Source organism: Lineus longissimus, chromosome 2 (assembly GCF_910592395.1).
Source record: "Lineus longissimus chromosome 2, tnLinLong1.2, whole genome shotgun sequence".
Classification (NCBI taxonomy): domain Eukaryota; kingdom Metazoa; phylum Nemertea; class Pilidiophora; order Heteronemertea; family Lineidae; genus Lineus; species Lineus longissimus.
This window is the reverse complement of record NC_088309.1, coordinates 18,398,605-18,422,580: the sequence shown is the minus strand read 5'-3', so window position 1 is coordinate 18,422,580 and position 23,976 is coordinate 18,398,605. Positions and strand designations below refer to the sequence as shown.

At 40.4% G+C, this 23,976-nt stretch overlaps 3 protein-coding genes across 6 annotated transcripts in view; 2 read left to right on the top strand and 1 right to left on the bottom strand.

Moving 5' to 3' along the window:
• Positions 1-8,993, top strand: part of LOC135482715 (adipokinetic hormone/corazonin-related peptide receptor variant I-like) — a 134,027-nt gene extending 125,034 nt beyond the window's left edge. For 2 of the 3 annotated variants that reach the window (XM_064763014.1, XM_064763012.1), the window contains exons 6-7: positions 5,780-5,848; positions 5,955-8,993. In XM_064763014.1, coding sequence (XP_064619084.1) covers positions 5,780-5,848; positions 5,955-6,301 — 416 coding nt within the window. In that variant the 3' untranslated portion in view covers positions 6,302-8,993. The remainder of the gene's footprint in view (positions 1-5,779; positions 5,849-5,954) is intronic. The other variant, XM_064763013.1, reaches the window with a different exon arrangement.
• Positions 8,994-15,409: 6,416 nt separating this feature from the next.
• LOC135483720 (beta-1,3-galactosyltransferase 5-like) lies at positions 15,410-17,320 on the bottom strand. Its single transcript, XM_064764723.1, has one exon. It carries the CDS (start codon positions 16,921-16,923, stop codon positions 15,676-15,678), a length of 1,248 nt encoding a protein of 415 aa, XP_064620793.1. The 5' UTR covers positions 16,924-17,320; the 3' UTR covers positions 15,410-15,675.
• Positions 17,321-18,323: 1,003 nt separating this feature from the next.
• The window catches only part of LOC135482714 (3'-5' exoribonuclease HELZ2-like), a 33,571-nt gene continuing 27,918 nt past the window's right edge, over positions 18,324-23,976 (top strand). Inside the window, exon 1 of one of the 2 annotated variants that reach the window (XM_064763011.1) lies at positions 18,324-18,423. The gene's annotated coding sequence lies outside the window, so the exon portion shown is untranslated. Of the gene's footprint in view, positions 18,424-19,375; positions 19,509-23,976 lie in introns of those variants that run through there. The other variant, XM_064763010.1, reaches the window with a different exon arrangement.

Sequence of the window (23,976 nt, the reverse complement as noted above, 5' to 3'; positions counted from 1 at the left end):
GAAAACTTTTTCAAAAATGCTAATTATTATAATCCTGCTCATGAGATGGTCTCCCACGAGGTTTCACGGAAATGAAAGTTGCAGCGCGGGATTGCACCAAAGCTTGCCTGTCGCATTAAATTTTAATCTTTTTTTAACTGCCTACGAACTCATCAGTGCTTTCACATAACAACAGCGAATCCCATCTCTGATGTGAGAAAACATCTTTTTGCTGCTCTTCTGAAAAAGACTTTGTTTCGAATGCAAAGAAAAATGGATACTACAGTCTTGGTGCAGAAAACAATTAATGCAAGGTACTGTATATGTAGTACTGGCCTGCACAAAAAGAATTTAAAACACTGACGCAGTCTTTCTTAAAACCTTTTCCCCTCGTGTTACTAATTTTGTCTGTAGACTGACTAATCATTTGTTCGTCGTCCGCAACGTTTTGGACTCAGGTGCCCCAACTATAATACTGGACGGAATTTCGAATTTTGGAATTGGTCGGAGCTTCGCGACCAGTTTAGCATTATTGTCAGTGCAGAAGTTTAGAAATATTCTTCAGTGTGGCCAAATTGTCATGTCAAAATAGTATCCTGAGCATTTCATTCAGATTGGTCATCAAGAAAAAAGCCGTACTGAGCGGAAAGTGGCAAAAGAAAGTGTACTACGTAAATGTACACAGATACATGTATATTATAAAAACAACTTCAATTCATTGCCATGTATCATTGAAATGAAAAGATCCTGTTTGATCACAAAGCACACTTCAATAAATGAGCCAACTTCAACAAAATCTGACTAGTTCACCCTGCAGGGCCCCAAACGATGGGGACAAAGCATTTATGGTGAATGGACATTACATGTAAGTGCTTTTATCAATACGTCGATGGAGACGACACCTGCTCGCCATGTCCATCCCAAAATGAAATAGGTAAAAACAGTCGGAGAGAAAAAGGACCTTTCTCCCCACCAAAATGACTACACCTGCGTGTACGTTTTCTACTCACAGAGGAAGATGGTGATCACTAATGGGAAAATGTCATCGCTTCTCCGTTTTCGAAAGGATTAATGGAAGGCATATTGATTGAGTTTTTAGACATTTTGACTAGATTCCTGCCAATAATTTCTCTCTCTCTCTCTCTGATTGTTTTTGCACGTCAGTTCTTGGAGCACCACAAGTTATGTGCAACGAATGTACGCGTGCATGTTTTGGAGCTACATGTGCATTCAATATCACCTTTGAGATATGCTGCATACAGTCTTACCCTATAAAGTTTACGTACCCATGAACATTTTGAATATGTAGTTCTAAATGTCAATTTTTGCAAGTAACCAAAATAACAGAAAAGATATGGCTTGCAACTTTCATTAATTGAAGTACATGTAGTAGTGTTGGGGAAATTGTGGGTTTTTCAAATGTCCAAGTGTATGTAAACTATCGGGCACGTCTGTATCCCCGGCAATTTGGGGACATGCACCATTCTCCAAAAAGCAACATCTTGCCCCAAAATGCGTACGTATACATTTTATCCACATCCTCAAGGCGCTCCCAGCATTGTTTTCTAACAGTCGTGTACAATTAGAAAAGGATTTGAATAGTCCATAAAGTGCGTTGTGCACCCAGGTTTGGCAGCACTGACGTCAGGGCAGTAATATTTAAGTAAAGAACTGCCCTGAGAAGGAGGTTGCTTGTTCGGAAATCCCATAAAGCGTCGTGGCTATCGACTGTAGACCGATCCCAAGTCTGAATCCTCTGTTTCCTCCGACTTGTCTGATTTCTCAACGTTTCGACGTAGCCTAAAAAAATTTGATGACGTGCAGTTCATTAATGAGTCATGCACTGACCAGAGGCGTGCTACATGAAGCTGAAGAAAAACAATCATTCTGGGGAAATAATTTTGAAGCGACTAGTAAATCCGGGGGTAAATCATCCCCAAGCATGCAAGATTTTAATCAGATATCATGATTGTGGAGAAATTCACCTCATTCCAGCGCTGGAAAAAGTATCGGCAGTGGCTGAGAAACCTGCATGCATCAGCTGGATAGAAACTCTGTCGTACTCCGTCAAACGCTGGACGTGCTTCCGACTTGCTATGATGATGCGGTAGCGTTATTGATAGCGTTCGTACGCGATTTGGACCATAATTAGTAAGATGTAAATCTCATGCCCTGACGCTAATGGCTTGACAATGACCTCATTACCAACCCCCTACTCTGATGCTAAGTGCAGAGTGGGGATGCAATCGTTAATCAGAGTGAGCGTTACAGGAGAAGGTTATTGGCCTGTCAGTTACATAGTGCATCCCTTGTACCCCGAAGCAGGTAAAAACATTTCAAAAGCTCACTCCCTTTATCTAGCTTGTTTATCTCGCCCTCCCAAAAAACACACACTGTTGATATTCTTTCACATACGCAACCCTGAGTATGGCACGCCAAAGCGGAATTATTTCAACCCTGAAAAAATATTAGCAACTACAAATTTCTTGGCAACAGAGAAGAAATACTATTTAAACTTTCAAAAATATACCCGACAATCTTTTAAAAAAGATACATTTTTTTAGACTCATGTCAACATTTTGAAAAAACAAGCCAACAATTTTTCGAAAAATTCGTTTACATTTTTTTCTTCTCTTAAAAATTTTTTCCACGCATTTAAAAAAAAAAAATCTGACAAAATTTTACTGCAACATTTATTTTCGTTCAACATTTTTTCTTGGCAACATTTTTTTTCGTTCAACATTTTTTCCGTTCAACAACGAGCGCCACCTATGAACTGCTAATAGAACTCGCGCGCAGGGACGAGGTTAAGCTGGGAAGATCTCCGCAGTTCTCTCAGCAAATCTTCGAAATCGCTAGCATTCGCTAGCAAATTTAAATTGTTTGTCATGATTGTAGGGGTTTAACTTATGTAATTTAATGACGGTAAAAATCTGACACTGACACATTCATGACGAGTGACAACCACGTGCGTAAGATATTCGTGTAAAGAAACATCCCAGAAGTATCCCGTAGCTAAACCTCGTCTCGAGGGGATATAGTTCAATTAGTTGTTCACAGGTGGCGCTCGTTGTTGGACGAAAAAATTGTTGACGAAAAAAAATGTTGCAAGAAAAAAATCTTGAACGAAAATAAATGTTGCCGTAAAATTTTGTCAACATTTAAAAAAAAATGTTGGCTTGTTTTCTCAAAATGTTGGATCTTTTTTTTTAAATAATGCTTATATTTCGTACAGGGTTGAAATAATTCCGCTAATGTTGGCTTGTTTTCTGAAAATGTTGGATCGTTTTTAAAATGTTGCTAATATTTTGTACAGGGTTGAAATAATTCCGCTTTGGCGTGCCATACCTGAGGCACCTTCCCCATAGAACTATACCCTATACTATACCATACGCGAACAATAGTTTCATGGTCATGCACCCTTTGTGAAGCCATTGTTCGCGTATAGTGTAGTATACCGTATACCTCTATGGGGAAGGTGCCTTACACGGGTGTTCATTACCTCCCGCAACTCGATTTTGGGAAAATGAGGGGCCTTCGGTGTGTGGTGGGTATCTTCGAAGTATGCACCACACGGTATGGCTCTATCGGTTGAGCCACTAAAAATCCAACACACTCCCCAAATCACACGGAATTGTGGAAATATAACAATGGCTGGTACCTAAAGGCATAGTCAGTATCATGGATATTTGCCACATTCACTGCGAATCGTTATTTCCTCTTGACTTAGCGTAAATGTGCATGTATCTTGCTGCAATGCTGTTTCCGGGGGTTGTTGGTGGAAGCTTTTGGGTTTTGTCTTCAGAAGCTTCAGGCCCCATCGAGGAGAACAACAAAGAAAGCGAAACCTGCTCCATGTTACCTGGTTTATACAGCAATAATTTCCACATGACTATCGCAAATATTCGCACTAACAGTCTGAACTTTTATTACAGGTGGCCAAGAGGTTCTTTTACATAAAAAAATTATTATACCAATAACAGGGGCGTAGCCAGCGCCCCCCCCCCCCCCCCCCCCCCAGAAGGTCACCCCAAAAAATTTGTTTTTTACCATAATTTTGGCAGAACATTTTCAAAAAGAGTCATTTTGCCCCCCCCCCCCTCAAAAGAGCTAGCTACGCCTCTGAATCGTGTTTGTAATGCTCATAATCTATGATCACATTGTAATAAAAAATACACTGCACAAAGCCTACGCATAATCTGTGGTATGCATGTACAGGGAGGTGCGTATGTACACAAAAAAGCTGTCATGGCGGTCAAGGTGTCTCTTGACTTTCCTAATATCAGTCACGCGAAGAGCGTACCTGATGCATCAATGTATCTGACGGGAGCCTCAGTGTATCTGATTGTGCCCAAACGTAGGCCGAAGAGGACATACATGTAATCGATTTACGGTCTAGACGCTAGCGGAAGTTAATTTAGGTCCGCGGTAAATGCCAAACCAATCAACCTCTCCCTTCACATCTTTGCTTAAACTCTGTGAACGTCGTTTTCTCACGATTGGATAATATCGTCTGCTACATGTATGCTTAGTATTAACAAATTGTCATTTGATCTCATCTAATACTTAACTCGCATGGCATGCAGTTTCCAAAGACGCGTCCTGCAAATATTCAGGCCATACAGACACAGATTGTAAATCTGTGACAGATTGTAAATCTGAGACCACGGTCGGGGAAACAACGAGAGACACCGTCACAGGACAAGGAGGATACCGCGGTGACGTCACATCACGTGATCCCGACCCATATTAGTGATCGCTATGGCCAATCAGATTCAGTCTACTGACAGCACCATGCAGCACTGAACACATCTCCACGTCTCACTGTCTGGTGCGCTCCTGTACACAAAAACACCAATAGACATGCAATATTGCAATACCTAGTATGGATTCTTCCTGTGTAAAATAAAATTTACTGAGCAGATTAACTTCCACGAATAAAAAAAGACGTTTGGCGTGGCCAAAGTGCGGAAATAATGTCTCCGCTAAAATACACTACGAAATACACTAGGCAATGCACTACGCAATATACAGTAGAGATGCAGTTGAGTTTGTTATTGTTTTGACTTAGAAGCCCGCCCATATCATAATATATTCATGTATTCATGAAGTATGAACTCATTTCTGTCCCATACAACTCTAAGAACAGTCAATTTCTCCTTAAATCATCACCGAAACCGCGATATCCGCAGGAAGATTTCGTTCTAACTTCTAATGTCCGAAAATGCATGATATTACAGGGGCGCTAACTCGACAAATAGAGGGGATCTATGGGGATCTATGCGAGTTTTAGGTCCTACAGGTCTCGAACTTGTAAAATCTGTAAACATGCCTCCAAATCCCATTATGATAATGAAGAGATTGCCCCATATCTGGGAGACTGTTTTGAAACCATCGCTAATTTTGGAAGATCGGTGCCCGGCTATTTGGTTTAAAAAACCCTATTTTTCCCCATCAAAACAGCACTTTTCATTATTCAAATGATAGCTTATTGTCTGAAGACTTATTTCATAGCAGAAAAGTACTAATAACTCTGATTTGATGCGAAAAATCTAACTTTTTTGATGACTTGATTTTCCCCTTGGCCGTGGATCGAGTTTGTTTACAATATGCAGCGCCATCTTGGAAAAGCCGTGACGTCACCGCGGTATCCTCCTTGGTCACAGGAAAAACTCTTAATCTTCCAACGCCGAAGATGTAGGCCTATACATGTATGTTGCACGCGCCAGATCTTCCGACACCATGGTCCTTACCTCCTAAATGGCCTGGCTCCTACCGGCTCCTATTCTTTTTGTTTCAGGCATGTTCACAACCACATTCCGGCGCGAAATCAGGACCTGGTACTGCAACCTCAAAGACCAAATGACAGGTAGCTCCGAGAAGCAAATTAAAGAGGTCATCGTCGAAATGGCGAATCGTTGGAATAATGCCGGAGAATAGGTACCCTGTCATGCATCTCCACGTTTTTCTTCCAGGGATGTTTACGAACAATTTCATACGGGACTTTCGGCGGTGTTGCTGGTGCGCGAGAGTGAGAATGAGGAAGAGCAGCTCAGAGGAGAGATTGCAGGGCTCTCAAGGACACCATTCAGCACGTTATGATGATGCGTGTGGTCCTGGGCAGCCACTTCGGCGCCATGAGCCCTTCATCAAAGTGAAATCGATATCCTCTGCTGCAAATCACCACAACGATAAATTCTACATGGATAATTCTACGTGTAGCTCGTGTGCATCCGGTTCTCGTATGAGGATGAGCCCGATCATTGTCGCATCGCCCAGGTTCAACCGCATCAACGTCATAAACGCCGTGGATACCATATGACCATTATAGAACGAAGGCTCGTGTGATTGATTTTGTGATTTTATTCTGGTTGCCTGGCCTTCGAAAACTGTCTGACTGGACGAAATGTGTTGTGAATAATTGACAAATGAAACGCCATTCAGTTCCTTAAAGAGGACCTGTTCTGATCGTCGTGATGACTCGGTTTCGACGGAATCGTGCGAAAAAAGTGCCGTTACTTTATAAAATTCATTTCTAGGGATAAGCGGGAGTATTGCAAATTTCAGTGTATTTGATATTGAGAAATGGACAGTGTTCGTAGAGAGATACGATATTAAAAAACTGTAAATTGTGAAATTTTGTGCCTATTAAGGTTTTGCGATTTAGAAAAATTTCTGTAAAAACAAACACTTCGCTATTTCCTTTTTGTTGATTTCAAATTTTCTTTTTGTCTCTCCAATCAAAATTATTTTCGCTTTATTTTACCTTGGCGTGTCGCAGTTATTCGCGAAAATAAAACGCCCGCAAAGATTTGACGGTTTACAGTACATGTATATAGAGACCTTTACTTCAGATATCTCCAAACATTCTTGCATACATGTACCTGTATATAGTATTTCATGCAGGCAAAAACGGGTTTTTTTTGCAATGGTGGTCAGATACATGTTTTCATCCACGACCGGTGTAATGTTTTTGAGTGTTTCTGTTTTTGAGTGTTTCCCCTCATTGTTTGGGAACGCTCAAAAATAGATTGACAAGTTTTTCTGTGTATCCCCCCTATTGAAAAGTCGTGGTCTCTCTAGCTGCCTATTGTTTGGAAACACTGACACATGGGGAACAACCACAGATGTTACACCGGCAGTCAAATAGAGCTTATTCAAATGTCAAGTTGTAGTAAATACATGGCTGGGATGGATCAAAGTGGAATTAGAGTCAGGCCGTCAAAGAAATATGCTTTTTTACAATATATTTAAGATTGTGGTCTCACTGGTCAGTTGAGAACTCATATTTTGATAGGGCCTTATCAACACGAGTGAGTCATTTTTTTCTCAGGCATTTGGTATTGGAATCATGTCAAATTTTATCATGATATTGGTAAAGAATTCTTCTTACCACATACAAAATTGGTGAGGATCGATTGGCCCTTGGAGTACTTTTTTACCCAAACCTTTGAACAGCAATGTACATGTAATGTACACGGTGTCCAATACAGGGCTCGGGCCTCTTTGTGCTAATACTTGTACATGTAGTTTTGTCAACATCAGCTGTATTTGCCCCGAACGGTGTCAATGACTTTCTGACAATACATCGAACTGTGACATGCACTTAATGACATGTTAGCAATCAAATTAATTGGACCGATAGGTCTCGTTAACCCTCACGAACGAAGTACGGTTATGAAAGTCCATAATGATGTAAGCGTATTTTAAAGACGACGATTTAAAAAAAAGCTCTATTCCTCGGGCTAATAATTAAGGAATTAATACCGAGCTGGCGGTCATTGGTTGTATAATCAAGACCGCTCGGGTAGACCGAAAATGCAGTCCAAAACCCGAGGCGCTTCGCCGAGGGTTTTGGACGTAATTTGAGGTATCCTCCCTACTTCACAAATCCCAATATCGGGGAATACTTCAGAATCTCGTGTTCTTGACATTGTTTTGTGGGGCTGAGTCGTTGCTTCTTGGTGAAAATAATTCGTCTGCTAAAATTCAGAATTTTATACCTACCCAGGCGGTCATTGGTTACGATACCAAGACCGCTCCGATCAAAACGAGGCGTAATGTATTTTGTATTAGAAACAATGATATACTGTGACCAAGGCCTTTTAGAATGTCAATTTATCAGTGTCGCGGGTGAATTCGCGCAGAAATTGATTGTACGTTAGACCTTCGCACTTTGTTCTTCGTCCAGCTAGCACTGGTAGGAGGCTTTTTCCGACTTTTTCTAAGAATATCAATATTAAAACGCTTTCTATAACTTTTTCCTGATTTATCCGACAAAAGTCCGACATTGTCCGATATTTTCCCTGAAAGGTCGGATGTCTAGAAAACCTGTGAAAAAATAGTAGGGCTTCCCAAAATAGGACATTAGGACATTGGGGTTAATGAGGTGTTTTGACCTTTGTCGGATAAATCAGGAAAATGCTCGAGAAACCGTTAAGAAGTTGGAAAAAGCCTCCAATAGTGTAGCTTATAGACACACAGCATCAGAATGTTTGCTGCGAAACCTAGCAGCTGCAGCGTCGCCATCTCTCCATTATCTGTAGCAATTCTGGAGACAGGGAGAATCACCTTCCAGATCAGGAGCGAAATTGGCTACAGTTTTCTTATTACTTATTCCTTATTCTCTGGCTAGGAGCGTATCAGTGTCTTTAGGGGTAAGGGCGAAGTCATTCATCGGAGGCGGGGAGGGGGGGGGGTGTAAGGGACTTGATGAATTCAGTTATTGGAACGACGAGCTGAATGCTTACCCCATAACCATACTGTCCAAGCCTAAACTTAAATTGAGCAACAGGAATGTTTAAAAGTGACAGAGATTAAGATAACGTCTGCCATGACTTCTGGGTTGCTGTTTATGTACTTCACTTAGAAGAATACTATTCCTATCGGCCACCGAAGATGCATTCTGGCTGATATCTACTGTATGGTTTGAAACAAAGATCCAGTCGTCGTGTTCGAACTTCCGCTGCCTTGTTTTTGGTGACTTCTAGGGGTACTCCCCCCCCCCCCCCCCCCCCACCAACCAACTTCGCCCCCGACTGGAAATTTTAGTCGTAGAGTCGTTTAAGTAGCAGTCATGACCATCGAATCATTCATCATTCCTCTTCGTCTTCATCATCATCATCTTCTTCATCACCAATCATCATCTTTATCATTAATCTTCACCATCATCATCATCATCATCATTATCAGAATTAGAATCATCATCTGTTGCAGTCATCCTGTTTCCTCTTAGGAAGCTAACAATTGTCGGTCCAACGATTTACCTTGACCAAAGCTGATTCTTCGAGGCTGGAGAATGGCTGAAATCGTGTTCCAGTGGATATATGGTAAAGCCACGAGGCAAAAACATCAATAAAATTTTAATTTTATCATAATTCGTTAAAAATCATTTCATCATCACTTTATATCACGGTCATTCTCTCCTGGTTCACAATCATCCAATATCGAAATTTGTAATTTTGTTTACGGAGGGAACCGTACACATGCAAATGCAATTTTAGAGAATCACTAGCAACAGAGCTCCTTCTTTTCCGATCCACAGAAAGAGAAAGAAAATCGAATGAGCATGTGGTCATCAACTCCGCACATTGCAGTCAGACCGGAGGTAATGTTGATCGTGGCCTATGCGATTCGCTCCTTTATCAGTCTGGAAGGGGATAGATTTCCATACAAACAATCTGGTATCTGGATATCTAAACATACGTACAAGTCAACCGAGTTTACACTGGTTAAATCTTCTGTGATGGAATAATTAAAAATGACCGTGATAATTCAAAATGGCGAATGATATGTGTGTGGACATCCATATCCGACTGTTATGTGTATGGGAATCTATCCCCTTCCTGACGGTAAAAGTTTGAACGACTGCTTCACCATGAATATGTCTCAAACTGCCACAAAAGAAGACGAACACAAGAATTGTTTAAAATTCCTGTTATATCGATGTCAATTCACTCATTTCATTGATTTCCATCTGAACACGTCTGCATCCTACCGAGAAGGTGTTCTTCATTCCTAATTCACTCATCCTCACTAAATAAAGATTGGAAAAGAATGTTCAACCAGCTATTTTTCAGAAAGATTATCACTTAGTTCCAATTCTGAATGTAGGGGGCCTTTGATAAATGAATCAATAAATTCATTATCGGTTAAACATTCCGGACTACTCTTGCCTGAATCATTTAATCTATAAACACAATACTAAATATTCTGCGCTAACAAAATATGTTACTGTACTAATTTTTAAAAAATGTGTGTCCTCAATATATAGACGGTATAAAAATGAAAGAAGCCGTATAATCTATACATGTACTTGCATGCTACCGGTAAAATACAGGTACATTACATCATCAGCCATATCCTGTCAGATGAAAGAAGAACCACATCATGCTCCATTTCAATCATGTCAAATCTCGTCGATCCTGTGCACCCATGTAATTGTCTTAAAGGGGGACTATAGGCAGCAGCAAGGAGGTTAAATTGGCCATCTTGCAAAGAAACGGCACCGGTTCATGTTTCAATCAGCACCAAAAATATCCCTCGCACAAACGTGAATAGATTTGACATACTGTGAGATGGGAGAGTCGCCTTTCGTGTATTTTTATCTTACCAGCCTAGCTGCTGCCAATAGAGTCCTTTTAAATCCGCCGATGTAGCATCAAATGCGTGAATTTCAGACAAGATTGTTTCTCAAAGCCAGCTAGTTGGATCAGACCAATATCATTTAATTTATGTTATAGTCGGATTTGTTAATCATAGTACCCTTTACGTCGAGTAAATTCTTTCCAGAATCTTCTCAAAAATGACATGAATTTTGTCTATATTGGCGATTTTAGAGTATCTCTACAATGTACGTTTAGACTACTGGGTCATGCATTATTGGACCTGACAAGCTTTAGCAAGGGTCAGAGATTTTCAATCATGTATCATCATTTATTTAGATTCAAAGAAATTTCAAATGTTTCTGTTGCAGTAAAACGGCGATTTCGTCAGCACCCAACAAAAAAATAGTACTCAAAGTTGTTTTCAGAATGAAGTCGCATTAATGATATGCTTGTATTTTGTTATCAAACGACTTCATGTCTCAGGCAATACATCATTCTGCAGTCCTTGTTGAGTCTCAGCTCTCAACTCAATATCTACATTTGTACATTTAAAGGAGGACATGAGGAAGCACTCGTACTTAAAGGAAATTTTCATACAGCAATGTAGGAAAGGGTGAATGGAAAAAAACCAATGCATTCCGAACGTTTTAAACGCATGTTATCGTTCAAGTTTTGCTTTAACGGACTGAAAGATTCAGGCTAAAATGACATTACGCCATTACTTATACCTATAGCCCAATACACGATCTATTGTCATTAAACAAAGCCCACTTGCACCGAGGCCTAAATTCCTACTGTTGTATTGTCTTATCAAAGGGTTCAGGGCAAATGACCTGCCACCTAAAGTCCGCAGCACACTAGCCGCCAACTTCGGCGTTCACATGGGTTTTTTGCCGCAAGAGTCCTGAACGCCTGAAAAATCCCAAGTCTGCTACGAACGACGTCGGCGAACGCGACTTGCCGCCACTTGCCGCAACTAAACGCCAAATATCTAACATGTTTGATTTTTGACGCGTGTCGCCGCAATTGAACGCAAGAAGAAGCCAGGTGTGCTACGGATTGCCGCCTGAATTGGCGTCGGCGGCGAGGCTATGGCAAATCACTATGCGTCTTGATGTCACATGATTTCAAAATGGCAGCCTAAAGTTGCGGAAAAGACGCTACTGGACGCCGATTCTCGGCAGTAGTGCTCTGACCGGGATCCACTGGCCGCCAACTTCGGCGTTGAGAGGCGTCAGCCGAACGCTTCCTGTCGCCAAAGTTGGCGGCTAGTGTGCTGCGGGCTTAACAGCTACCATTGGGGTCGATAGGCCTTAAAACCGGAAACGTATTGGATCAGACAGTGATTAGTTGCCCGCTGCTCGGTAGTTGCATTAGGCAGAATGTTCCTGAGAATTATTTTAGAACACTATGTTTGCCCCTCCCCCCGCCCACAAACGAGGGACCTTTGTCGCTACAACCTGCGATTATAGTCGCATGCAACCAAAAATATTCTATCGCCCATCGCAGCTATAATTGCAGGTCGCTGTAACAGAAAACGCTCGCTCCCGCGACACTTCACCAACCAAATTGATTATCGTTCATGTATGTAGTGTTTATAAGCCTATACTAGGCTGGCTGTACCTATGTAACAGATGACACTATAATAAACAAATAAATGATATGTCACTTCTTTGTGATGTCAAGAATAAACGAGATTATTATTAGCCTGTTGCGTACATACACGGCTTGGTATATGGAAAAAGCGCAGTGTTAAGTATTGTATGTATAAATACGATACATCTTTCAGTTACATTAGAACTTTTCACGTTAAGACAATTAACGACCCCGTTAAAGCTAACGTGGTTTTGACCAGCCCAGCCCTTACATGTATATAACTAGGTTCAAACTTCGTTTAGGATATCTGTGTAAATAGTCTATTTGTAAATATCTATCATGTAATTATAATCATGACGGCATTGCTGATAATAAAGCAAGTTCTTGTTATATTCTTTAAAAGCAATGTTGTTGATGGCTTTTTGAAGGACATCGATCCATTGCCTGAACATAAAGGACAACGAAATAGCAACGTCAGGTAACACAACACTGATGACGAAATAGCATTCCGCGAAGATGACGTCACTGCAGCTGCTGCCCTCTATTTCCCCATCGCTGAATTACAGACAATGTCGGACAAACATGCGGTTTCGTAATGGATTCAGGCTTTCTAACTAGGGCAGTTAGATTCAATCTGGCACATGTCCGAGTGTTGGAAATACTACATAATTGTTCTGAATATTTCTCTCTCTGACTCTATGGTATCATTCATGCTAAAAACAATGCAGGGTCAAAGATGATTGACTTTGAAATAAGCTCAAATGCGTAGAAATAAGTGTCGATGTCCGACTGTCACGTGACTAAAACGTCATCAATATCTTATGCAAATGACCTTGTGAGCTATAAATAGTAACTTCGCGGGATGCTATTAAATACTTTCGAGTTGTCATGTATTTCAAGGCATCCTGTAGACGCATATCTCACTCCGTCGTGTGTACACCTATACATGTACATGTACGTCGTTGGAATGTCTTCGGAGTCTACCTAACTTGTGTTATTTTCGATGCAAAACTTGTCAAGATATATTCGGCCGCCTGTAGTTACAGTGATCACGCTGCCCTATGACTTGAAAATATCTAAGAATGAGTATACAATGTGGATGTACATGTACAAATGTGGCTTCGATGGTTCAGTTTTAAACCTGCAACGCACCTTCTGATGCTGAGATGGTTTACGGTCAAGAAGAAAATCGAAAGCCAACACACATTTTATCGGGGAATACATGCAAGATGAGTTTAAGTTATGGACAATTATAGCAATATGGCAAATTATGAAACATAAAATAAGATTATACTAAGTTTTAATCTTTCCCCACAAATATTTTTATTTCATTTCTCACAAAGATAGATTTAAATTTTACAAGAGCATTTACAGATAAAACTGTTCACCAGACTTTGCACTGTACAAATGAACTTGTAATCGTTTCGTACATGTACTGAGATTGCCATTATACATAGTATATCTGTACAAGTTGTAACAAACATGTACGGCGTTTTTAAGCGCTAAAATTATCTGGCCGGCCTAAGGCGTGGTTCGTCAAGGCCTGTTGTTTACCCTTACTTTGACAAAGGAATGACAGACACAAACTTGCAACATGTCGCACAGAGAAGCGATCACCCCTTTTCTACATTAGTAGTGCTTCTGAATAAAGGGAAGCATGGGGGTGATCATTCTCTTTATACGGACCATTTTATCAACAGTAATGATTCACTTAAGGAGAAACTGGCCATACTTTTCAGCGCAATGATTGTTCATGCTTATGTACCTTTGCGTATGAAAGAGTCCATGATATTGCCAATTTCAAAAGATAAACGTAAATCACTGTGTAACTCAGACAACTACAGAGGGATTGCTCTGAGCAGCATTTTAGAAAAGGTACTAGACAATATTCTGCTTGTAAAATACAAAGACATGTTCTCATCCAGTAGCATGCAGTTTGGTTTCAAAAAGAAAATGTCCACTACTCAATGTACCTTCGTATTGAACGAAACAATACAGTATTACAGAAACAGAGGGTCTGGGGTGTGTACTATGCTACTTGATGCATCCAAGGCATTCGACAGGGTGAACCATATCAAACTTTTCAAACTTTTGTTAAAAAAAGGGTGCTGCCCTCTAGTTGCGAGATTTCTGGCGGTGTTATACACGGAACAAAATGCAGGCGTGTCATGGAGTGGAAAAAAGAGTGCCACATTTGGAGTGAGAAATGGTGTGAAACAGGGCGGAGTTCTCTCCCCTATACTTTTTTGTATGTACATTGATGAGCTGTTAGAGAGACTTAAAAGTGTCGGTTTTGGGTGTTACATTGGTTCGATGCTTATGGGTGTTTTAGCATACGCGGATGACATTGTCATCCTAGCGCCGACTAGGTACGGGTTACGGAAACTACTGTGTGAATGTAGTGTTTTTTCGACTGATTATAATGTGATCTTTAACCCTGAAAAGAGCCAGCTTCTATACTTTAGTGCAGATGGTGTACTGCGCGACCACCTTCCAATGCAATGGTCGGGGCAGAATATCGTTGTTAGCGAAAATGCGATTCATCTTGGACACTTCATTGGTACTGATTCATTAGAGAGAAATTTAGATAGTTCTGTGGCTATGATTTACTCTCGTAGTAACAATTTAATATCTGTGTTTGGTCATTGTTTCTCTCATATCAAATACAAGCTCTTCAAGTCATTTGCAATGGCCCTGTATGGCTGTGTCTTATGGGACTTCACTCCTAGGAAACTAGAAAAAGGGTGTGTAGCGTGGCGGAAATGTGTCCGAAAAATTTTTAATTTGCCATATACGACCCACAGGAACCTGCTTCCTCTGATCTGTGTTGATACACCATTTGACATACAGCTGTACGCACGCTTGGTTAAATTCATGTACTCGGTTCTAAATAGCGGAAACGAGCTTGTTAGGAGATGTGGCCAGTTGGCACTCGAGGGTAGTAGATCTACGGTATCAAAAAACATTGCAATACTAAGTGAGAAAGCGAACTGTTGTAGAGATGACGTATGTAATGTAGATGTAAGACGACTTGAAAATGTAGATCAGTCAGTCAAGGACAATGCGGGTGTTATAAGAGACTTGGTCATTATGAAGGAAGAAAGGAACTTTGAAATTCTAGAGAAGGAAGAGATTGAGTTTATCTTAGCTGATCTGTGTGTGGGGTCGGGTAAATATAAAGGTGTAAAGACAATTTTGTCTTGTTCTGTTCTATTTTGTTGTAGCACATCACTTTGTATCTGCACTTGCACCTTTTGATTGTACTTGTTAGTACGAATAAAGAACTATAATAATAATATAAATGAGGGAAATACATGTACTAAGAAGTTGAAACACTCAGATCAAATATCACTTTTCGTAATCAAAGCGTCATGACTCTCAATGATTTGACATTGCTCGATCAGCTTCCTGACAACACGCACGACGGAGGCTACGGAAGAAAAACCGCTGGAAGTTCAGCATGTAATCAAAGCGGAGTTCCTATATACACGTTTCACCGTTTTTGATCTTTTATTTCAAGGCTAATATTGAGAGGATGCCCAAATGTATTGCACTTTCTTACGAATGCAATTGGCACGGTAGTATTGATACAGCTACTGTCATTATTCTGCGCATACTTCCTCCACGTTTCTAAATACTTCTCCCCTGTAACGCGTTTAATCTCCAAAACCATGAGATTTCTGTAACTGCAATGAACATAGCTACCCAGATTAAGATTCCCACGAGCAAGGGCAGTGTTACATCTCGGAATAATCCCTGTTGCCCTTGCCAACAAACCAATATAGGCGTCTTCAACTGGTATGAACGGCACTCGCCTAGCTGCGTCGGTAAATTTCTCGACAACCGGAAATGACATCAGGACACCGTAGCCCTCGGCGTATTGTGGGTAACTGCTAAATGGGTAATCTTCTTCGCTTACAAACCATTTACTTGTGTTATCTCGGTAGGCAGGCCCGGACACCACACGCCCACTGTAGAGAAACTCTTCTTTGACCTGCCTCAAAAATCGCACCAGTCTCTCTGAAAACACCATGACGTCATCATCAGTTTTCAAAACATATTTTGTGTTCCTACAGAATCGAACGGCCCATTGCAAACCACCTATTGTTTTCTTTACCAAGTCGCGGTAGTTGTCCGTGAAGTTAAATTGAACTATATCAAGGCTCTCAACACTTTCTTTAACTATTCTCTTTTGCAACTCGGTTGTATTAGGTTTACCGAGCAAGAACAAATGTCGGACCTGTCCTCCAATGCGACTATACGTAAGGCGCACATTTCGCCTCCTCTCAAAGTTTCCTGCGGTGCTTAGAATTAGTACCAAAACTAAAATACCATCACGGGAATCATTATCAGGAGAACAGAGCCGTTCGTTATTGATCTTACGAACAATATCATAATTATTGATGATTGCAAAACGTGTAAAGTTTCTGAAGTCCGGGTAGGCGGCCATTCTTTTAACATTTAATGTTTCACGCATTGGTTTTATTTGCCACCGCGCTCTTGGATTAGGCCTTTCAAGCGATTTTCCTGTTGTATGTTCCCTGGGTGTAACACTCACGAAAGGCTCGTATGTTGACTGCCTAATCTTTCTCGGTATCCTTTTCTGTTCCCCGAATGTTTCTCTCCTTGTCTCACCACTAAACCTCTCGTCTACGTAATGAACTGTTACAATAAAAAAAACCATGTAAAAGACTAGGATCGTGTAAACGCCCCTCATCAACTTCAGATGATCCAGTCCCATGACGATACCAGTCAATAGTACCTCGCGTTGGCTGTTCCGTCACTTAACAATCAAACATCCCGGTTAAACATCACCTTTAAGATATAATCCTTGGAACGAAACTACCTCTGAATATTCGACCCGACTTGGAATTGTATCGTGTTCAATACACTATACCATTAAGAGGAAAGACCAATGTGTGCCTGTACACAGTATTTTTCACTAATCATGCATGAATTCACAACAGCGATGAAACCTGTTCTAATGTAAACAGTTAGGACTCTGACTAACTTCCTTGACAACAACGGAGTGCTGAAGACGACGAAGACAACAATTTGCCAATGATCTCTTAGCAAACATTCACTATCCTTTCAAAGACATCATTAGGTATCTATGCCAAGCATCTGCCACAGCGGGATGCGACCGAGACTGGCACGGGTTTATCCGCCTGAGAATGAAAGGAAAATCTGTTCCTCGTTATTGATCTTCTCTAGTTATAAAGTTCATTGTCAAAACGACGTGCATTATACATTATGTTCCACATGTAGGCATATTGAAAACACGATACACTAACACTTTCAAAATTTGAAAATAAACCTGGACATCAAAATATTTCCATCTGGAACCTGATCAAATCCGAGGATCATATAGCTAAAACGTGCTCATTGTATGTGATATCACTCCGACAAATCTGAGCGCACAATTCACTGAATGAATTGTTTTTGAGTATGCGATAAAAAGTCATTTTTCGCCTTGATCAGCGGATTTGCTGCGCTCACTCTCACTTTTAAAATAGATAGAGAGATACTGTATCACATTTTTTAGGTTTTCACATATCGCCCCCTGGCAGCCAAGTCAAGAACCAGATCGGACCGAAATTCGGTCTGAGAGGTCACCTAACCTTGGGGGATCGGTGTACAAAGTTTCATAGCCCTAGCGGTTAAGTAACATGCCATCGTTTTTTTTAAATAGGATACGACGACGGATGACGGACGACGGGCACTGCGCTATTGTATGGACTCATCGTACCGGTGAGCCAAAAAGCCAGTCCTCGCTTTTCTATGTCATCTCGCGAGATAAAAGGTCGGGAACCCGTGATAATTGTATAAAAGGACATTCATCCTTTACCCCAGCCCCCGTAGAATCGGAAGGAAGGAAGGAACGGAGGACATCGCTCTGCTGCAATATAAGCCAGAGGGGATACATAAATAACATCACGCGACAAGCGTATTGAGCCAGACGACAGACTATCGATCGCCTGGTATACTGCTCTTAGTATACATACAATACTCGAATAAAATTCAACGTTATGTACTGAAAAGGCTTGCGAGTAGTCTGCTTTTGCTGGGTTTTCCCAGATTCTGCCTTGGAAAGGATTCAACGAAACTCCACAAACTATGGACGTGCGTCGGCTATTCCGCGCGGGATGTCTAGACCGTTTTACCATTGTGTAGAAAGTCTTTGTATGAACCTGATGTGAGCTCCGATATCATGATCGAGGACTTGGAATAGCAGTGCCAGGTACTCCTAATATGCCTTCATTGAATCTTAGTCGCGGAAATCTTAAGGGCTCTAACCTGTCCAATGTAGTGTAACCACAGGCCACTGAATCAAGGGTCAGTAGGGCAGTTTACACGGGGCCAAACCAATCTAGATCAACCCGAATCGGTCTCGATTGGTCTGCCGTATAAACGTGCATGAATGTGATCTGGTCTGATCTGGTCTGGTTCGATGTAGATGTATGCTTAATACGTCATTATAAAGTCTAACGTCGTTCATGGCGTCGTGAGCGATGTGATCTAATCCGGTCTCGTCGGGTTTGGTTTGGTCCCGTGTAAACACCTATATTGAGGGGTTATTCGTTGTAAAATGTCTCTGAATGATTCAGAACAAAGAGAAGCAATCACAGAGGTCCCGTCGGTCTCTTTAAGACCTCTCCTGATTTCTTTGCTGCTCGCATGCCTAAGCCCTTTTTACAATGGTAGGCCTACAACCCTTGACACTTCATTCAGTAGCATGTTGTATAACGATGAATTCATGTAATTGTTCTAATATTGATTTGCTCATCAATAAAAAGGTCGAAGTCGACTTGACAGCAGAACCTCTCTATAAAGGACACCCTTGGGACTGACATATGCTGTCCTTATTAGAGAGGTATCCTGATTAAGGATGTCAATTTGATTGAAAATGACATGTTTGGGACCAAACCCGGGTCCTCGATAGAGAGGGTCCTTAATAGAGAGGTATCCACAAAGGGAGGTTACACTGTATCCGTGATGTTGTATTGTTTGGTTAATGACTCAAATGAACTATGTCTGCGTTGATAACAAATGTTTGAACATGTGACTAAAACAGCAACTGATAGTGTAGACCTGGGTTTTTCCGGGCTTTTTCGGGGAATGGTTTCGATACAATTAGGTTCGGTGAAGGTTTAAGTACGAAGTAAATTTATTTGCCTTGTCTCGTCGATATTGCGCACTTCTCTCAGGTTGTTCAGCGACACTAGACGTGTTTATTGCGTTTTGTTGGATTTTATTCATGACATACTGTGATATATTTATTCGATATTTGAAGAAATATTTATTCGATATTTTATAAATTGTAAGGTAAGCTTGGAGGTAGAGGCCGCTGTCTGTAGGCCTACCGTCATAATAATGTAAAACCTAGTCTTATAGACAGAACTGTAATGAATTATTATAACTGGGCTCTACATACATGTACATGTACATGTAGCCTAGTATTAGTATCATTACTGATACTAAATGTGAGCTTCTAGCTTCCTAGCTATATATGTAAAATATATTAGCAGGCCTAACTCATAACATGCCTTTTTGTAAGACTATCGTGACTAAAGGCTGCTGCTTTTAGTCTTGTCGTCATCATTTTGGGCTCTAAAGCGCAAACTACTAGCTTTCTCTCAGCTTCGCCGTTTATTGTTCAGAGCGTAAAAAACACCCGAAAATATTTGATGAATGACAGTTTGGTGAGCTTTTCTGAAAATGCTCATCCATCAGATTACTGTATAAGAATGCATAACTGAATATCGTATTTTTATCTATTTATTTATTAAAACCTCCTGAAAAGGAGATTCACATTCACATTTCACGTTTGCCGATAAAACGTTTGATTATTAAAACATTTACAGTCACATTAACATCAAAGTACATTGATCAGAAACACAGAAAGGCAATAAAAACTAAAAGGTGTTGACCAATAATTCGATGAGAGTACGCTCCGCCGAGCTGGCCACGCCGTATCGGCCCCCGAAGATAAGGGTCTTCAGGGAGTCCACGATCCCATTCTCGGGGGCAGACACCCGCCCGTCCGCCCTTTCCAATGCGGACAGTTCAAAGGCATGATGAACAAATGTTAAAATTGGACACACAGCCGTTTTCCAGATACACCGTTTAACCTTATTAGACAGCCCCGGAAAAGAAAAACCATTATTCAAAAGACTGAAGGTACGGCGTCTAGCAGAGGAAACCCTTATTGCTACATGAGACTTAGCCAAAAGATCAGAGGTAAAAGAAGATTGGTATCATCCACCAGCGCTTTGGGATTTATTAACTTTATATTAACAGTACATGTATTTAAAAACATTTTATAACTTTTCTTTGCCACCCGACATATAGATGTATCGGACGAGGCTACAATTTGTTATGTCGAACTTTTTTCTTGGCCACCCGACATAGATGTATCGGACGAGGCTAAAATTTGCTCGGTGCCATTGTATATCATTCACTGATATTATCATTCAATGATATGACGCAGGCATTACAGTAATTTTAGATATTCAAACATCAAAGTAGGGCAGTAATACAAAGTAACGTTTCAACGAATCGCCGTGGCATAAAGGATAAAAAGCGCATGACTGCGTCAAAGTTGTTTAGCTGTATACGAAAGATAGACCTTTGTGGAGGCGCCTCACACCGTTTAACCTTAGTAGACAGCCCCGGAAAAGAAAAATCATTATTCATAAGACTGAAGGTACGGCGTCTAGCAGAGGAAACCCTTATTGCTACATGAGACTTAGCCAAAAGATCAGAGGTAAATGTAGTTCCAAGTAGGTCAACAGAAACGGTACTAGTAAGATACAGAATAGCAGTTGCATTGATACGTACTTATATACATGTACATAAAGCTTACGAAATATCGTCGCGCTGGGGAAAAAAATCGTCGTACTTTTTGAAATTATGTAAAGTATAGTAAAGGCCAGTTGTGAGACTGTTATAGCAGGACGCCCTCTGTGTCAAGAACACTTATTTTGGTCACAAAAAATTCGTATTTCCATTCATTTGACCTCTGTAATCAGGACCCCCCCTAACTTAAGGCTTCGTACACGCCATAGAGAGGTTTACTGTAAAAGCGTTAAGTGTTTCATTTTCGGATTCTTTTGTAAGTTTTTCTCTGTGACACTTTTAGCACTATAGCATTATTAATTGATAATTTTTTTGTCGCGATCGATTCAGTTACAATGTACATGTAGAAGATTGGTATCATCCACCAGCGCTTTGGGATTTATTAACTTTATATTAACAGTATTTAAAAACATTTTATAACTTTTCTTTGCCACCCGACATATAGATGTATCGGACGAGGCTACAATTTGTTATGTCGAACTTTTTTCTTGGCCACCCGACATAGATGTATCGGACGAGGCTAAAATTTGCTCGGTGCCATTGTATATCATTCACTGATATTATCATTCAATGATATGACGCAGGCATTACAGTAATTTTAGATATTCAAACATCAAAGTAGGGCAGTAATACAAAGGCCGCGGGGTCTACGCCACGAATCCCAGCGAGTAACGTTTCAACGAATCGCCGTGGCATAAAGGATAAAAAGCGCATGACTGCGTCAAAGTTGTTTAGCTGTATACGAAAGATAGACCTTTGTGGAGGCGCCTCACACCGTTTAACCTTAGTAGACAGCCCCGGAAAAGAAAAATCATTATTCATAAGACTGAAGGTACGGCGTCTAGCAGAGGAAACCCTTATTGCTACATGAGACTTAGCCAAAAGATCAGAGGTAAATGTAGTTCCAAGTAGGTCAACAGAAACGGTACTAGTAAGATACAGAATAGCAGTTGCATTGATACGTACTTATATACATGTACATAAAGCTTACGAAATATCGTCGCGCTGGGGAAAAAAATCGTCGTACTTTTTGAAATTATGTAAAGTATAGTAAAGGCCAGTTGTGAGACTGTTATAGCAGGACGCCCTCTGTGTCAAGAACACTTATTTTGGTTACAAAAAATTCGTATTTCCATTCATTTGACCTTTGTAATCAGGACCCCCCTAACTTAAGGCTTCGTACACGCCATAGAGAGGTTTACTGTAAAAGCGTTAAGTGTTTCATTTTCGGATTCTTTTGTAAGTTTTTCTCTGTGACACTTTTAGCACTATAGCATTATTAATTGATAATTTTTTTGTCGCGATCGATTCAGTTACAATGTACATGTAGAAGATTGGTATCATCCACCAGCGCTTTGGGATTTATTAACTTTATATTAACAGTATTTAAAAACATTTTATAACTTTTCTTTGCCACCCGACATATAGATGTATCGGACGAGGCTACAATTTGTTATGTCGAACTTTTTTCTTGGCCACCCGACATAGATGTATCGGACGAGGCTAAAATTTGCTCGGTGCCATTGTATATCATTCACTGATATTATCATTCAATGATATGACGCAGGCATTACAGTAATTTTAGTCCGATCTGATTCTCTACTTGGCCACCAGGGGGCCAAATGTCGATATCTAAAAAGTGTGATATCTCGCTTATTAGTGTTTTGTTTTCGATGAAACTTTTGTTGTAGGTACTCATAGCAAATATACATCTTACATCGTACGGGTTTTTAATTTGACCTACTTTTCAAGGTCACAGAGGTCATATGGCGTAAATTGGCCGTTAGAGTGTAAACTATGGCACGTTTCTTAACCACTGAAGTTATGAACTTGAAACTTGGTACATATAACCCCCTATATCACATAGCCTCTGGTGCTGAATTTCAGTTTGATCTGATTCATAACTTTGCCACCAGGGGGCCAAAAGTGGAAATCTAAAAAGTGTGATATCTCGCTTATAAGTGACTTGTTTTCGATAAAATTTTTATGGTAGGTATTCTTAGGAAAAATACATCACATATCTTACGGGTTTTTAATTTGACCTACTTTTCAAGGTCACAGAGGTCATATGGCGTAAATTGGCCGTTAGAGTGTAAACTATGGCATGTTTCTTAACCACTAAAGCTATGAACTTGAAACTTGGTACATATAACCCCCTATATCACATAGCCTCTGGTGCTGAATTTCAGTTTGATCTGATTCACAACTTTGCCACCAGGGGGCCAAAAGTGGAAATCTAAAAAGTGTGATATCTCGCTTATAAGTAACTTGTTTTCGATAAAATCTTTATGGTAGGTACTCTTATGAAGAATACATTACATATCTTACGGGTTTTCAATTTGACCTACTTTTCAAGGTCACAGAGGTCATATGGCGTAAATTGGCCGTTAGAGTGTAAACTATGGCATGTTTCTTAACCACTAAAGCTATGAACTTGAAACTTGGTACATATAACCCCCTATATCACATAGCCTCTGGTGCTGAATTTCAGTTTGATCTGATTCACAACTTTGCCACCAGGGGGCCAAAAGTGGAAATCTAAAAAGTGTGATATCTCGCTTATAAGTAACTTGTTTTCGATAAAATCTTTATGATAGGTACTCTTATGAAGAATACATTACATATCTTACGGGTTTTCAATTTGACCTACTTTTCAAGGTCACAGAGGTCATATGGCGTAAATTGGCCGTTAGAGTGTAAACTATGGCATGTTTCTTAACCACTAAAGCTATGAACTTGAAACTTGGTACATATAACCCCCTATATCACATAGCCTCTGGTGCTGAATTTCAGTTTGATCTGATTCACAACTTTGCCACCAGGGGGCCAAAAGTGGAAATCTAAAAAGTGTGATATCTCGCTTATAAGTAACTTGTTTTCGATAAAATCTTTATGGTAGGTACTCTTATGAAGAATACATTACATATCTTACGGG